Source organism: Bacillus rossius, chromosome 1, assembly GCF_032445375.1.
Source record: "Bacillus rossius redtenbacheri isolate Brsri chromosome 1, Brsri_v3, whole genome shotgun sequence".
Taxonomy (NCBI): Eukaryota; Metazoa; Arthropoda; class Insecta; order Phasmatodea; family Bacillidae; genus Bacillus; species Bacillus rossius.
This window is the reverse complement of record NC_086330.1, coordinates 365,279,675-365,294,399: the sequence shown is the minus strand read 5'-3', so window position 1 is coordinate 365,294,399 and position 14,725 is coordinate 365,279,675. Positions and strand designations below refer to the sequence as shown.

Below are 14,725 nucleotides of genomic sequence, written 5' to 3'. Positions count from 1 at the left end.
AAACATAAATTTTCAAGTTACAGTAAATAACTGAGGTTTTATAATATTTTACCATATATAATTAAGTATCAGTAGAACGTGACCACCGAGATTTAAACATTGAATTAAGTAGCGACAAGTTAAATTATTTACCACAGGCTAGAAATATCATTGAAGGTCTTATCAATCAAATAAATCTCAACCGATTGTGGCAATATAATTGAAAAGAATATTATCAGTTCAATATTTCAGTTCACAAACCATATGATAAACAAATCATAAAGAAAGAAAAACACACTTCATTAATTGACTGATCAAAATAACAAAAGCGATTAATCAGATTATATGCACAATAAAATATTTACTTAAACAATAACCATCCAAAGACAAATATTAATGCAGAATTTAAATACTAACAATAACATATCTGTGGAATGCTATTTTTCAACTTCACAAAATAAAATTAGTTGTTGCATTGAAAGAAAAAAATAATTATTTTTACAATGTTATATTCTAAATGTCACTGGTGTGAAAGTGGAATGAAATGAATTAAGCTTAACACCTCTTCAACAGGTGGTGTGTACAAGAGGTGACGAGATGTTGTTGGACCACTGATGGAACGAACGGTCGAGGAAACTCACTGCAATGTAGACTGTGATGTCGGGCATGTTTCCCACCTGCGACAGTTCCAGGTTCGACCCTGCTGGGCATCGGACCCGGACGGTGTCTGTGGAAGGCGAGCGATGTGACCTCTTGACCCCGGGGCGTCTTCTAGCGCGACGACGCGACAGGGGGGTTGCTGTGCGCAGGGCCATCCGGCTGACGGGCCCCTTCGTGACGATGGTGTACTCGATGATCACCGGGGACATGCTGACGTTCGGCATCATCTACATGGTGGTGCTGTTCGGCTTCTCGCAGACCTTCTACTTCCTGTACAAGGGCCACCCGGGGGTGGCCGCCTCCCTCTACCACTCCTACCCCACCACCTGGATGGCCCTCTTCCAGATTACGCTCGGCGACTACAGCGTGAGTGCTCGCTGCACGCTTCGTGTCTGCACGTCAGAACTGTGCAGCATGCAGGGTCGTTACCACAACGCCGAACGTACAATAACGCAGAATGCCAAATTGACCGCAACGCAGACAGCTAGAAAACTGCTGTGTACCACAACGCCGAAATACAGTAACGCCGAAAAATGAGGCTGCGTGGAGGGGGGGGGGGGAGGGGGGGGGGGCACAGGAGCAAAATGAAAAACAACTGAATGAATTTGTGTGCTAACCTTACCTAACCTAACCTTTGTGGCAGTCCTGCAATGACATTTTTCGGCGTTGTGGTACACAGCAGTTTTCTAGCTGTCGGCTTTGTAGTCAATTTGGCATTCGGCGTTATGGTTTTCGGCGTTATTGTACGTTTGGCGTTGTGGTATTTCGGCATTGTGGTGTGTCCCCCAACATGCAAGTACAATGAATACTCTGCAATATTTGTTAACTTTCAGCAATTGTATAGAAATAGATGTTCTGTGAAATCAACGATATCTTTGAAGTCACACAAGAATTCACAAATTACATCAGTTTTAGGCTGGACTACACACACTTGTAGATTTAGGCAACACCTTTTCTATAATACAGACCACAGAATAAATTACATCCTAGAACAGTTATGGCTAACTTCACTCCCTTGAGAACCAGATACTTGTAGATTAATTTTAAATGTATTACAGCAATTTTTTAATGTTGTATTATCGTTTGAATAACTAATAAATGCAATATTGAGGATGATATGAAAAAGAGAAATTTTGTCTCTTACTAGTGATATTTAAAAAATAAAACACCTAAAATTTAAGAATTTTGATAAAAAAATGGTGTATGTACTTATGTACGCAAGTTAGAAGTAGCATGATAAAAAAAAACTACCATCTTTAATTTTGGATGCAAATAATTAATGGAAATAAAGTTATAAAAGGACTGGAGTGAAAATATTATGGCTTTATAATGGTGTCTGCTGACAACTTACTAAACATATGCAAACAAAGACAGCTTGTACATGACAGTATTTATATTTATCTGTTGAAGTATTCTTTAAGCGTACTATACAAAATGATTTTGCGAACTGGATGTGGCCCACGGACCACATGTTAGCTATCACTGTCTTGAAACATGAAAGTTAATAGTAAATCTGGAATAACAAAAGAAACCAATTGTGTGCTCATTATTTAACAAGGGATGGTTGCTAAAACACATAGAAAACTGTAAAGTCGATGTCAAAGTCCCTAGGAACAGTAAATATTTCCGAAACCTGTTGATGCACGTAACGAATGAAAAGGACGTGAGTGTTGCAGTACTCGGACCTGAGCCACACGACCTACCCCAACCTGTGCAAGACGGTGTTCGCCATATTCATGGTGTTTGTGCCGATCCTGCTGCTCAACATGCTCATAGCCATGATGGGGAACACGTACGCCCACGTCATAGAGCAGAGCGAGAAGGAGTGGATGAAACAGGTGCGTCACGGCAAGCGGCATGGCATTGTGCATTTGTAGACCGTACACTCTTACTCAGTTTATCTGATTTTTTGTGTCCCATCCATCTTGCGTTTGCACCCTGACGCGTGCTACCCTGCTGCATGATGTCTTGATGTGGTGAGCCGGGGCACCAACTAGTGGGTGTTATACCTGCACACTAGCATATAGAATTTGAGACACTCTCTCTGGTCGTGACAAGCAGGCAGAAGGACAGACAAAGAATCCCAGGATGCTATGATATGATACATACTTGTGAATGAATGAGGGTGTCACTGGTAAGAGTATTTTATTGACATTCGTTGCATGTTGGTGGTTTCCATTATGACTGTGGCCTGTCCCAATCAGATGCAGGGCTCGTAGTTACATGTTATTGAGGTGGTCTGGTTGCACTGGGGCAGGACGGTTGCGGCATGCACGCTGGCGACGTGTGCCGAAGTGACAAATTAACATTTACATAGGTTATGGGATAGGCCTAGTTGGTCCTGAGACTCAAATTGTGTCTACGTACATGACACAACTTCTATTGAAATGAACATAACATTAAAAGAGCCCAGAGGCTGGTTTAAACACAATGCCAAGGGAGATGAAATGGTGTGGGTGGATTTTGCGCAACCCAGAATCGTCTGTGATTGTCTGTGCATTGGCTGTCCGTGGGCAGCAAACCCCGTGGGGAGGTCTGGGTCACGACACGTGCATGGACAAAGCTTTTGCGAATCGAAACACAAAAATACTTTAAGGAGATAAGTTTTCATTAAACTGTGTTTAACACCAACTGGACAACCATGCACGGGGCCTAGAACAAGGTTTTGAATAAGTTAACTATTGCAATTATGATTTTTAGTTACAAAATATGATGGGCCCCATGGAACGAACTCACGTCTGGTCTTGAGACAGTTGGTGGTGGTGGGACTCCATGAGCTACAAGCCGCTGGGCGCCGCTATAGGGGTCTCTAGGTCTCTACACATAAACGCATATTAAATGGGAAGTTTGTCCCTACACCTAAACGCATATTAAATGGGAGGTTTATCTAAGCCACGTTGTGAAAGGTAAATTATGATCCGATAACATTCTTTGCGTTCATTAATGATCATGTTTACACCTTCAAAGATTTACCTAACATTTAAAAACCCTGAAAGTATGTTGAAACACTGGGTCGAGTATCGTGAGGGCGATCATCGATGTGTCGACCGCCTAGGGTGAGTTTCGCACACAGCCGTCGCACACGCCCAGTGGGACGACGACAGAACTAACAGCCTGTGGAAGCACTGACGACTGTTGTCTATCTGACAATAAAAATACAAATTTAAGTTACATATGTACAGTAAAACACTTACAGAATAAATTTCCTTATTTAATGTTTTAATAATTGTCTGTCTTTTAACATACTCCTAATGTGAGTTTCTGCATATGAGATGACATGACATATAACACGAGGTCACATTTCAGTAATGAAAACTGCAAAGTTAAATTTTACCTTTAATAAGAAGAACACCTGGCCTCGTGCTTGGACCAAATACTGTAGAGGGAGAATACAGGACAGCTCGCTCGTTTTCGCGAGAAACCGACGGTGCTGCGCTCTCGCGGCTCGGCGTGATGACTGCCCCTAGCTGCCGCGACCACGGCCGCGCCATACGAAAACCTCTGAAACTAAACTCGCTGAAGTACAAAGAGTAACCGTCAGAATTGAAAGGAATTATTATTAAATATTTTTTTTTTTTAATTCTATTGCCTTATAGAACGTAACAATTTTCCCCAAGTCAAAATATTTCTTTTAGAAAAACATACTATCGTGAGTTGTAATATTTCCCACTTCCCGCTTTCATTGTTAACTAAATATGCCTTATTTCTTGGTTTGTTGATATTATAGTGATTTTATGCTTTTTTTTTCTTCTTATTTTCACACCATTCATTTTCAGATAATGTATTTCCTCGCAAAAGCATCGTTTACACCTTTTATAAAACAATTGATTATGACATTAAAATAGGCCTATTTGTTTTAAGATGAATGTGGGAGAACCCGGAGTAAAGAAAACAAAAAAGCAAAAAAAAAGTCATGCACATGTAAATTGTATGGAATATCTAGCATAGCAGTGGTTATAAGGTATGATCAGGGAAAATAAACTTCTTGCTACCTATTTAGGTACAGCTGGATAAAATTTTACAAGCATATTCGTCTCTTGTATATTATTTGCCTTTTTCATTTACAATGGAAGTGAATCTTGTAAACTTGTTCTAGCTCTGATACCATTGTAATAATGCATTTATTTAAATATTATTATTTTAAAGTAACGAGGTATTAATACATATTTAATATTTATGGTAGCTTAAGATGGTGCAATTGTAAGTTCTAATTTAAGGATTATATTGTTTATTTACATTGTGTCAAACGCTATGTACTTCTACAGATTTATGTCATACTGAAATTATGTATTTTTTCATCTCTGTTAACTGTGCATATAATAATATAATTATTATATACGTATTATACACTATATGAACAACTGTACTCATTAGGTATATTGCACATATTCATAAAAGAACTTTTAACTAATAGGCTGTTGATCGATAGCAAATCAATAGTATTTAGTGGCTAAAAAATTCGGATAATTTAATTAATTCATTAGATAATTCCCTAAATGAACGATGATTAGCAATAGAATGATTTGAAAATTTTTACTTCAATTTTCCTTGAAAATATGCTGTTAATTGTTAACTATTTTTTACATTGAAAGCAACTAACTTTTCAGCAGATAAATTTACATCTGCATGGCCGCAAAGGATACGAGGGTCAACACAATTTTTTTCAAAAGAATCTGCTGATTAGTCTAGGTGCAATGACGAGTTGAATTTAATACATTTTAGGCTTGGAATGCATGGCCGTGGGTGCTGTTATCACGCCGAGCCGCTAGGTAGCAGCGCTGACGCTCTTCGCCCGCGCGGCTGTGCTATTAGTATAGAGCTGTCCTGTATTCTCCTCTACAGTATTTGCTTGGACGTAGAGCAAACTTGATTTAAGATGTTGTTTAGGACATACAACACTAGTGATTGTACCTACTGTAATGTCATAAAAAAACCCAATAACAGATAAAAAAGATAAATATTATGCAAACACACAAAAAAACAAACCAAAACCAGGCTATATCACAAATTTAAAACATAGACAGCACAGAAAATTCAGCGGAGGAATCGGTCAAAATATTATTACAGCATATACGGACACGGTTTACAAACAAAGATGAGACAGTAGCAACAAGAACAGTAAAATAAAGATAAAAAAAAAAAAGACCTTGGCCAAAACAATTGACTAATGAAAGAATGCAACGACAATACGAGACAGACAAAATGGACAAAGCAGAGATGTGACGAAATGAATATTCTGGATACCGCGACGATATCACATACAAACATCGTAGGCTTCTGTTCCCATCCTCAGGCAGGAACATACCGGCGTAAGCCCGGGTGCTGTGACAGCTGTGTGCCGTGTGCCGTGCGCAGTGGGCCAAGATCGTGGTGACGCTGGAGCGCGCGGTGAACCAGGCCGACGCACACCGCTACCTGCAGGAGTACAGCATCAGCCTGGGCCCGGCGGGAGACGACCCCAGCGTCGAGCAGCGCGGCGTCATGGTCATCAAGAGCAAGAGCAAGACGCGCGCCAAGCAGAGGAAGGGTGCCGTCGCCAACTGGAAGGTGAGTGTCCGCTGTCACGGCCCCCCGCCTGCTCCCAACACACTGAACAGCTCATGTACCATCAACAGTACACATTGTAAACTGTCAAACTTATGAAAACTGTTTCACAATGTTGACAGTGTCATACACATATCAAACTCTAATCAGCTACCTCTATTCAAGGGCAGATCCAGACACCAGCTCTGGAACGATACTTCGTGCCTTCATTTAATGTCTTAAAGTAATATCCCTATATACCATTCACATAAAAGAATGTGTTTTAAAACTTACTTAAATAAGGATTGATGTTATTTTGGTTTAAGAAGTTTTAAAATATTCAATTTAAAAAAAAAGCCTGACATTTATAGGGATTTGTGGGGAAGGGGGTGGGGGGGGGGGGGAGGTTTTCTCTCCACTACGCGTATCCTTGGATCCATTTCTGCCACTATTACAATGTGTACTAGATGGCTTTCAAGTGTGCATGCAATAATTGATTTCAACATTGAGGTTAGGTTTCAATCTTTTCAGTATGTTGCATACAAATTATTCACTATCTCATTTTTATTGCTTTCATGACTCTCATTAGTGTAGTTATCAGAGCAAAACAGTACACCTCAAATCCAACAAAATAATCTTGCATCAATAATAAAATAGTTACGTTTAAAAGGTTGCTTGTCATTTCTGTTGATGAAAATATTACAAATTTGTTAAGAAGGCAACAAACAGTGACATACATCCGTTTCAAAAACAACCTGTCAGCTCAAAAGTTTTATGAAACGAGTGGGTGTCACAATTGTCTTACAAATCTACAAAATTGTCATAATAATTATGTAAATTTGTAAGCCTTTGTGAACCACACATTTGTCAGTATGAAACCTGTCAGACAATCAATCACATGCCACCTGTAGAATTGTAAAGTCTATGAACTGCAGTAAGCCCCGGGGGGGTGGGGGGGGGGGGTCGCGTTGGTCGATTCAGAGGGAAAGCCAGCCCCCATCTGCAAGTTATAATCACTACTTGTTCATGAACACCTTTACAAGAGTTAGTAGTCCCACACACACACTTTAAAAATAAGCCTAACCGTTCAGGATGGACTGAGAAGTAAAAAAATTATTTGTAGTTGCAATCTAAATATGTTAGTTTGTTACTTTTCCAAACATTCTGATGTTTTGAACTCACCTGCATTTTTGTTCAGTTATTTGCAAGCACGTCTATTTAATAGACATCTCACTTTTTTTTTTTACGCTTTCCTGTGTTTCTCCACAAACTGGAATGAAGTGGGAAGAGCTGTGGGTGATGCGTGCTCGATGTTTTGCGTGCAGCGTGTCGGCAAGGTGACGATCCGGGAGCTGCACAAGCGCAACATGACGGGAGAACAGCTGCGCCGCCTCATGTGGGACCGCGCCTCCATCTCGACGCCTGTCCGGGTCCCCGACAGGTGCGTGCCAGCAGCCACTTCACCGACTAAACACAGGTGGAAGTTTCGAACAAATAACCCTGCCAGATTTGGTAATACTTTTCGGAATGAAGGAATTGTTTGTAAAAGGGGAGAATTAAAAATCCCGTTACCTCCATTGATTTCCACTTGTGCTCTGGCTGAGCGCTGAACAGCACAAAGACTGCATGCCAGTTCAGAGCTGGCGTGCAGCGGCAATACAGCTCGAGAAGCTCTTGTTGGTCCACTGATGCTGTGCCTCGCTTTCCCTGACCTGGGGTCTGTTGAGGGTTCACCGCTAGCTCTACTCCGCGGTAGGCAGCGTGATGCATCATCCTGTGTGGCGATGGTCTTGTGTGTGTCTGTCGTTTGCCCACCTTGTTCTTGAAGGTCCTGTTGCCTTCAGCTTTAATACGTAAATGAGCAGAGTGGAAACCTAGTCCATTCAGGCTTATCTGAACACTTGCCTGTGATTTGAAAATGAAAGAACAGGCTCACACTCTCGCAGATTGATAACAAACAAACCAAGTGTTACTTCCATTTTTAGACTTAATAAAGTATGATTCAGTTGGTTGCTGCTAAAAAAAAAATCCCCCTCTCCCCTTCTCATTTATGAGCTTTAGAATGTGATCAAGCATGATAGCAGCATTTTTATAGAGTGGAATCCCGCTAATCCGAAAGTCCAGCTAGTCTAATTAAAAAAATTATGTTTGATGTCTTGACCCAATTATCAATGTTTTAATGATATTGTGCTTGTATATAATTATATAATATGTATATATTATATAATATGTAATTATAAGCTGTGTCACTAAATGCTCAGTGATGTATTTTACTACATGTTGCATTACTGCAGTTATTCGGCTAATCCAAACAGGTCTCGTCCCCAACTAGTTCGAGTTAGCTGGACTCCACTGTACGTATTTCCAACAGTATAGCTTATCTTGCTCACACGTGACTGGGCTGTGTAGGCACGCGGCACGAGGATACTGTAAAGTAGATGTCAAGCATGGCCTCCTGACAGTATTTGGTTGAGCGCGAGCCCACTGTCACCTGCCGTCACGTGCAGCCCAGAGCCGGGCGCAGAGCAGGACGCTGGCTTCGGAGACAACCTGATGGCAGCGCTGGACGTGATGGCCTTCACCCACGACATCGACCTCTCCTCCGCCGCGGCTGGCGCCCTGCAGGAGGACTCCGTCCCGGGCCAGGCCAGCATGCCCGCGCCTCCGGCCGTCCCTGCCGCGCCGCCCACTGCCGCGATGCCGCCCGCCGCCGGTGGGTTCAAGCTACCGCTCGTCCCTGTGCACCGAGTCCGTTCCAGCCGATCGGAACATTCTGGAATGGACTTCTCACATTTATTTCTGTCAACACAAGCATTAGCTATTAGACTTTTGTCCTTGCTGGTAACATGTTAGCAGTATTAGTCTCATATTTAAACACCTCGATTGATGAAAAATGCTTTTAGTGATGATTCTTACATGTCAGAAAATAACAACTCAATTTACTTACGTTTCAAATATGGTAATTGCAAAATAAGTTCATTAATAAAAGATCAGCAAGAAGCTGCAACAGCGGGACTGGGAGAGAGGCGTGACGTGCGGTGGTGCCTGCAGGCAGAGCAGCGGGCGCGACGGCTCGGCCGAGGGCGGAGGCGAGCGCCCCGCCGCCCCTGTACCCCGCCCTGCCGCCCCGGGGGGAGGTGGACGACCCCCTGAGGCAGCTGGTGCTGCTGTCGGAGCTGCCGCACATGGAGCAGCAGTTGGCAGCCCTGGCGGGCCTGGCGGCGCAGGCCGACAGCCTGGAGGCGGTCTCGCCCCGCGAGCAGCACCGCTACTGCTGCCTCTCGCTGTCCGAGGAGACGCGGCTGCAGCTGGCCAAGGCCGACGCGCTGCTGCAGCCCAGCGACAGCGACGCCTTCGGAGGTGCGTCACCCTCCTCCGAGGTCTTTGTTGTTTTACATCATGTTCGTGGGGCATTTTGTCTTTATGCATGTTCCAAAACAAATTATTAGAATGCTTCTTATTTCTTATGCTATTTTAAGTAGAATATAATTATGTTTTAAATACGTACTAGTATTTAAAACCAAAAAAAGTCTGAATTTCTAATCAAGCAGTAAACACACAAGCTTATTAGGCTGTGTCATATTCAGTTCTTCTCTAATTTTGAGGTAGGTATATTAACTTGCACATCTGCTGAATACCATTTTAATTAGGCTATGTCATTCTACCGCACAAATTAATATTTAAAATTCACTTTGTTTGAATTTTTCCTTCGGAGGTAAGTAAATATGAATTGTGTGCTCTTATAACTGAATATTTAATTTGTTTCAACATGCAGGGTGGCCATTCTATTGTCCAACTCAAAGTTTTATTTAATAAATTTCATAAAATGTTACCACTGCAATCTGTTCGTTAATAAATAAAAAATAAAAATATATGTAACAGTAATGCACAGATGAATCCGATCCCGATGTTGGAACTTAACAGATAATCTGGACAGCACGATGACAGCATGGAGGAACACAGTCGACAGTTGCGTGTTTTAAATGGATGAAAGATGAAGCTCCCCTCATCAGGCACAAATCTAAATATAATGATGATAATAAACTGAGGTGTGAACACAGCTCCACCAGTCAGTACTGGCGCCTGTCAGGAACAGAGAGAGCAGAATGGAGGACGGCGGCCCTCTGTCGCAGATGGGCCGCTGCTGGGGCGGGGCTCGCGCTCTCGCCGGGCCCGGGCCTCCAGGCGGGGCGGCGACCCCGACAGAGATGCTCTGCTCTTCTGCCACCACAAGGAGCTCAGCTCCAGCAGCTCGTCCGACTCCGGGCTGGCCAACCCTGGTTTCGCCCCCTCCCCGCCGGCCCGGGTACGCTTGCAGCCGTTCACCTGCCACTCGTACTCTCTTCCCATTGACCTCCAGTTCCATGTTTGTATTGTCTTTCCTTTCTTTTCACATCAGCACATCTTAGTGGTACTATGAGGATTCAAAGCAAACCATCATATTAATCTTTTACCAATCATAATACATAAGACAGAAAGCAATATAACCACAAGTGTATGTGCGCCACGTAATCTAAGACAAAATGTAAAGAAAATTATTTTTATTTGCCAAAAGGGTTGGAATATCCATTTTAATTTTGCTTTTAGCTACTAAGTTATCTGTATTTCACAGTTTTATTACTCCCTTTACTACCTCTTGCTTGACAGAATTAAATACAGTGTATGTAGTTTGTTATATTTTTTGAAGGTTTCCGTGGTAGTTAAAGGGTGCCCAGACTCCTCAAAAATGTGATTTTCTGATCACTGTAAGTCCTGCAAATGTTAATGAGGGTGCTTAACACAGTTTCGAGCGAGACCCTATTTTTTTTTCTATCCATCTAAATGTGTTAGTTAAAGTAACTTTTTTTTATTGCATTCAGTTTTTTATCATGTAAAAAATTTCAAAACAAATTTTGTGCATAGTAGGAACAGAAAGTTTCTTCTATGGGTTTATAAACACTTCAAAAAATAAAAGTTATAAAATGAATGAAGAAGGGTTTTGTTTGCAGGCGGAGTTGCAGCCTGAGAAGACGAGGAGCCAGCCGCCCCACGAACGCAGCGACAAGCAGCCTTCGGCACGCGACAAGCCCCGCCCCAAGACTGCCCGCATCAACAGGTACTGCCCTCGGAGCTCAGTCGGTTCAGACCTAGAGAGATGCACGTCAGATGAGGAGACTTGTCAACACAATATGAAATATCTGCAAAAACAGGCAAAAAATTTTCACAACTGATTTTTTCCCTCTATCTTTTATGCATTAGAATTACTTAATTTTGCAAAAGTTTCTAATAATTTTCACAAGGATTGTTAGCAATAAACGGGATCCAGGTTTTTAAGCCTGTACACTCAGTGTATTAACTTGTAATCATTAAGAATCTATGACTCTATGAGTGATAATTGATGAGAAAGTTTGTGACCCTAAAACAAATACAAGAGTAAATAAATATTTATAAATTTACAGGAAAATATCATAGTTTTGCACCATTACACTTAAGATTCTGTGTTACACGCCTACGTAACTATGTATTTTATTTCCTGTCATTGCTATTAACTATGATATTTTCCTGTAAATTTATAAATATTTATTTACTCTTGTATTTGTTTTAGGGTCACAAACTTTCTCATCGGATATTTATCAAACATTATTTTTGAGATGTAAAATGTTATGCTAGTTATTATAATTAGGAACACTTGCATGAATTGTGCCACTATTAATCTTTAGTAAATACCAGCTGAGAAAATTTGAGACCATGTACGATGCAAGAAAGCTATCATGATAAATTTACAGGAAAAACCCTGAAATAATACATATTTATGAGAAGATAATGAAATAGGAAATCGACATGGCATGTGGGATGCGGCATCAGTGTCGCTGACGTGTGGTGCAGGGTGGGGCCCAGCGGGGAGGTGCCCCTGAGACGAGGCACGTCCGCGGCCGCTGTCCCGAGCGTGCGCCCCCCGCCCTCTCCCCCGGACCCCTTGGACGCCTGGAGCACCCGCCCCATCGCCAACATGAACACCCTCCTGTCCGACGAAGAGAGCATGTAGCGATGCTCGTGTATCGGCTACTGCTGCTGCTTGGTGTACGCGCCACAGAGCATTAGGAGTTGTATCCCAAGTCTCAAAGCCCTGTTGAAGTACTATTAGCGTTTAGGAGCAAGCATGCCAACCAACACCGCAAGCTTCCAACATTGAGTCATAGGTCACTTCTTAACTTGACCACAGAAATTCTACCAATAACTACGATATGCCAGTAATACTTTCACTGTATGCAGGTAGAAGATTCGGGCACAAATCCTATATCTAGATTTCTTTCTCAGATGAAGCAAGAATATACATATATTTGTCATGCTCACAGCATACAGAAATAGCGATGAGCTTTTTGGATAAAAACCAATACCAATCCAGTTAAAGTTTCAATTCTTAAACAGTTCAGATTACCAATTCAAATCTGATCCATTTTTGTTGTTAATAATAACAGTGTAAGTCTTTAGATATTTAATATTTATAAGTAATGAGTCATTACCTACCTTAATGTAATTAGTTATGATAAGGATTTTTGGTAGATGACATAAAGTATTTTATTGCATAAAGTTTGTGCACAGCACAATACACATTATACCTTTTATTAATGAATGAACACAACATTCAAATATTGCCTTAAATTACAGAAGAATTGGAGTAAAATATGCCTATGGAACTATAGTTAGGTAAATAGAAATATGGGCAACACCCGAATGTATGAAATTGTACTTTATTCATGCGTATTGTTTTTAAGTGTCTGTTTGAAACAATTTTATTGGAAATCCAGAAAATTGGAAATATACTGCCCAATTCCGATACTTTAAACTACTAAACCCGTACATCACTATACAAATATGTATAGTGCACATTGCATCCTGAACCCTGAGGTTATGTGAAGTACCTGCTAAGTGTGCAGAATGAAATTTGGTAACATGGCCCAGACTTGCTCAGCCACTTTCGTGGAACTCGCAGCGGACACGTTATAAAAATTATATTTTTGGTGCAGTACTTTGCAGTCAGTATGTACATAATGATCTAAAAAAAGTTTGTAAATTCTATACTGCCTGGACATGCATATACTACAGGACTCATTAAAATGCAATTTCCTGCTCTGTGTGGGTTTTTTTAAAACTGATTGACTGTTCTGAAATGAAAATCGTATTTTCTAGCATACAGGATGGCGTAATGAAACGAGTAATGAAAATTGCAAAGTTGATTGGCATCTTCTTAAACGACTTCATGTGCGATGCGAGGCCTCTGTGTTTGCGCAGGATGTGTGTAGTGCTAGAATTTATCTCGGGTCAGAGCAGATGTGGGCCGTGGTTTCTAAGAAGATTGCTGTGTTCCTGTGGTTTGTTAAGAGAAGGTAAAGGCGACAGGACAGCACAGTATTTGACGTGTAAAATAAAACTGTGGTTTTTGGGCGAATGGATCTGCTTGCTGGGTTTCAGCTGCTGACTTGTTTATCAGGCTCTAGCCAGAGGCTAGGTAGTTGTCAAGTTGGGTTGACGATGCCACTTCAGGTGATACAGGGCTTGACAGCCGTGATCCTGACAGCATCACGGGCAGATGTCACCTCTACGAGATACATAGCTTTTGACGACAATGTATTCTGACTGTGGAATCGCAGCAGCACAATAGGACATGTAACAGCTTTAAGTTAATTCATCGTGCGTAAAACCCCCGTCTCATATACCAGAAAATACAGAGTTATTGTAGGAGATGAATGTATCAACTATACTATTATAGAAGTATGATTCCACTTCAGAAAAATGTCTAGATTTCAATATTGTAGCATTGGATATATGATTTACACATTGTAAAAGTGCAATATAATGAGTCACCATCTCATTCAAAGTTTATGCTTGCCTAATGTTTTTAAAAAGCATCTCTATTATTTATATATATATGTATATATTTATGCATGCTTTGTGAATTTGAAATCTCTTCTTGCAATTTCTTAAGGAGCTTGTAAAGATGGGTAATTCTCACAGCTACAATGTTTGAAAAAATTCACACAATATCATAAAGTCTAAATACAATCTAACTTCATATGATAGCAATGTTAAACATATACAGAAATAACACATTGCATAAGTTGTTCATCTGAAGTAAAATCTCAGAACTGTAAAATTGTTAAAAGGTGTTGGATATTTTGCATACTTATATTATCTCCATCATAAATTAATTGTGTACGAATACAGAACGTTTTTTTTGAATTTTTGGTCTAAATTGTAACAAAATAGCAGGGTTTTTTTTATTATAAAGAATTTCACATTCTACACATTTTATGTAACATCTAAATAAATCAATTGAAAAATGTTTGAAAACACTGTTATCATTGTGCACCTGTTGTTAATTAGAATGTAAATATAATTTTAAATAATTATGTATATGTTACAAAATAAATCTACTGCATTTGGGTTATGTCTTGTATCACATAATTTAAGAAGATTCACATATAGAACAAAGTAAACCTGTATCCTAGAATGAAAGACATTGATCTTTAGAGGTGAATGTAACAATACCTACATTGTTCCTTCAACGACACAAGCTGGTAAG

General features: G+C 40.7%; 1 protein-coding gene across 2 annotated transcripts in view; it reads left to right on the top strand.

Annotated features, from left to right (window-relative positions):
* Nucleotides 1-14,715, top strand: part of LOC134528368 (transient receptor potential cation channel subfamily V member 4) — a 69,965-nt gene extending 55,250 nt beyond the window's left edge. For both annotated transcript variants that reach the window (XM_063361936.1, XM_063361937.1), the window contains 9 exons: nucleotides 789-1,005; nucleotides 2,316-2,477; nucleotides 5,995-6,186; nucleotides 7,488-7,603; nucleotides 8,670-8,875; nucleotides 9,214-9,522; nucleotides 10,296-10,468; nucleotides 11,151-11,257; nucleotides 12,028-14,715. In XM_063361936.1, coding sequence (XP_063218006.1) covers nucleotides 789-1,005; nucleotides 2,316-2,477; nucleotides 5,995-6,186; nucleotides 7,488-7,603; nucleotides 8,670-8,875; nucleotides 9,214-9,522; nucleotides 10,296-10,468; nucleotides 11,151-11,257; nucleotides 12,028-12,187 — 1,642 coding nt within the window. In that variant the 3' untranslated portion in view covers nucleotides 12,188-14,715. The remainder of the gene's footprint in view (nucleotides 1-788; nucleotides 1,006-2,315; nucleotides 2,478-5,994; nucleotides 6,187-7,487; nucleotides 7,604-8,669; nucleotides 8,876-9,213; nucleotides 9,523-10,295; nucleotides 10,469-11,150; nucleotides 11,258-12,027) is intronic.
* Nucleotides 14,716-14,725: the final 10 nt, after the last annotated feature.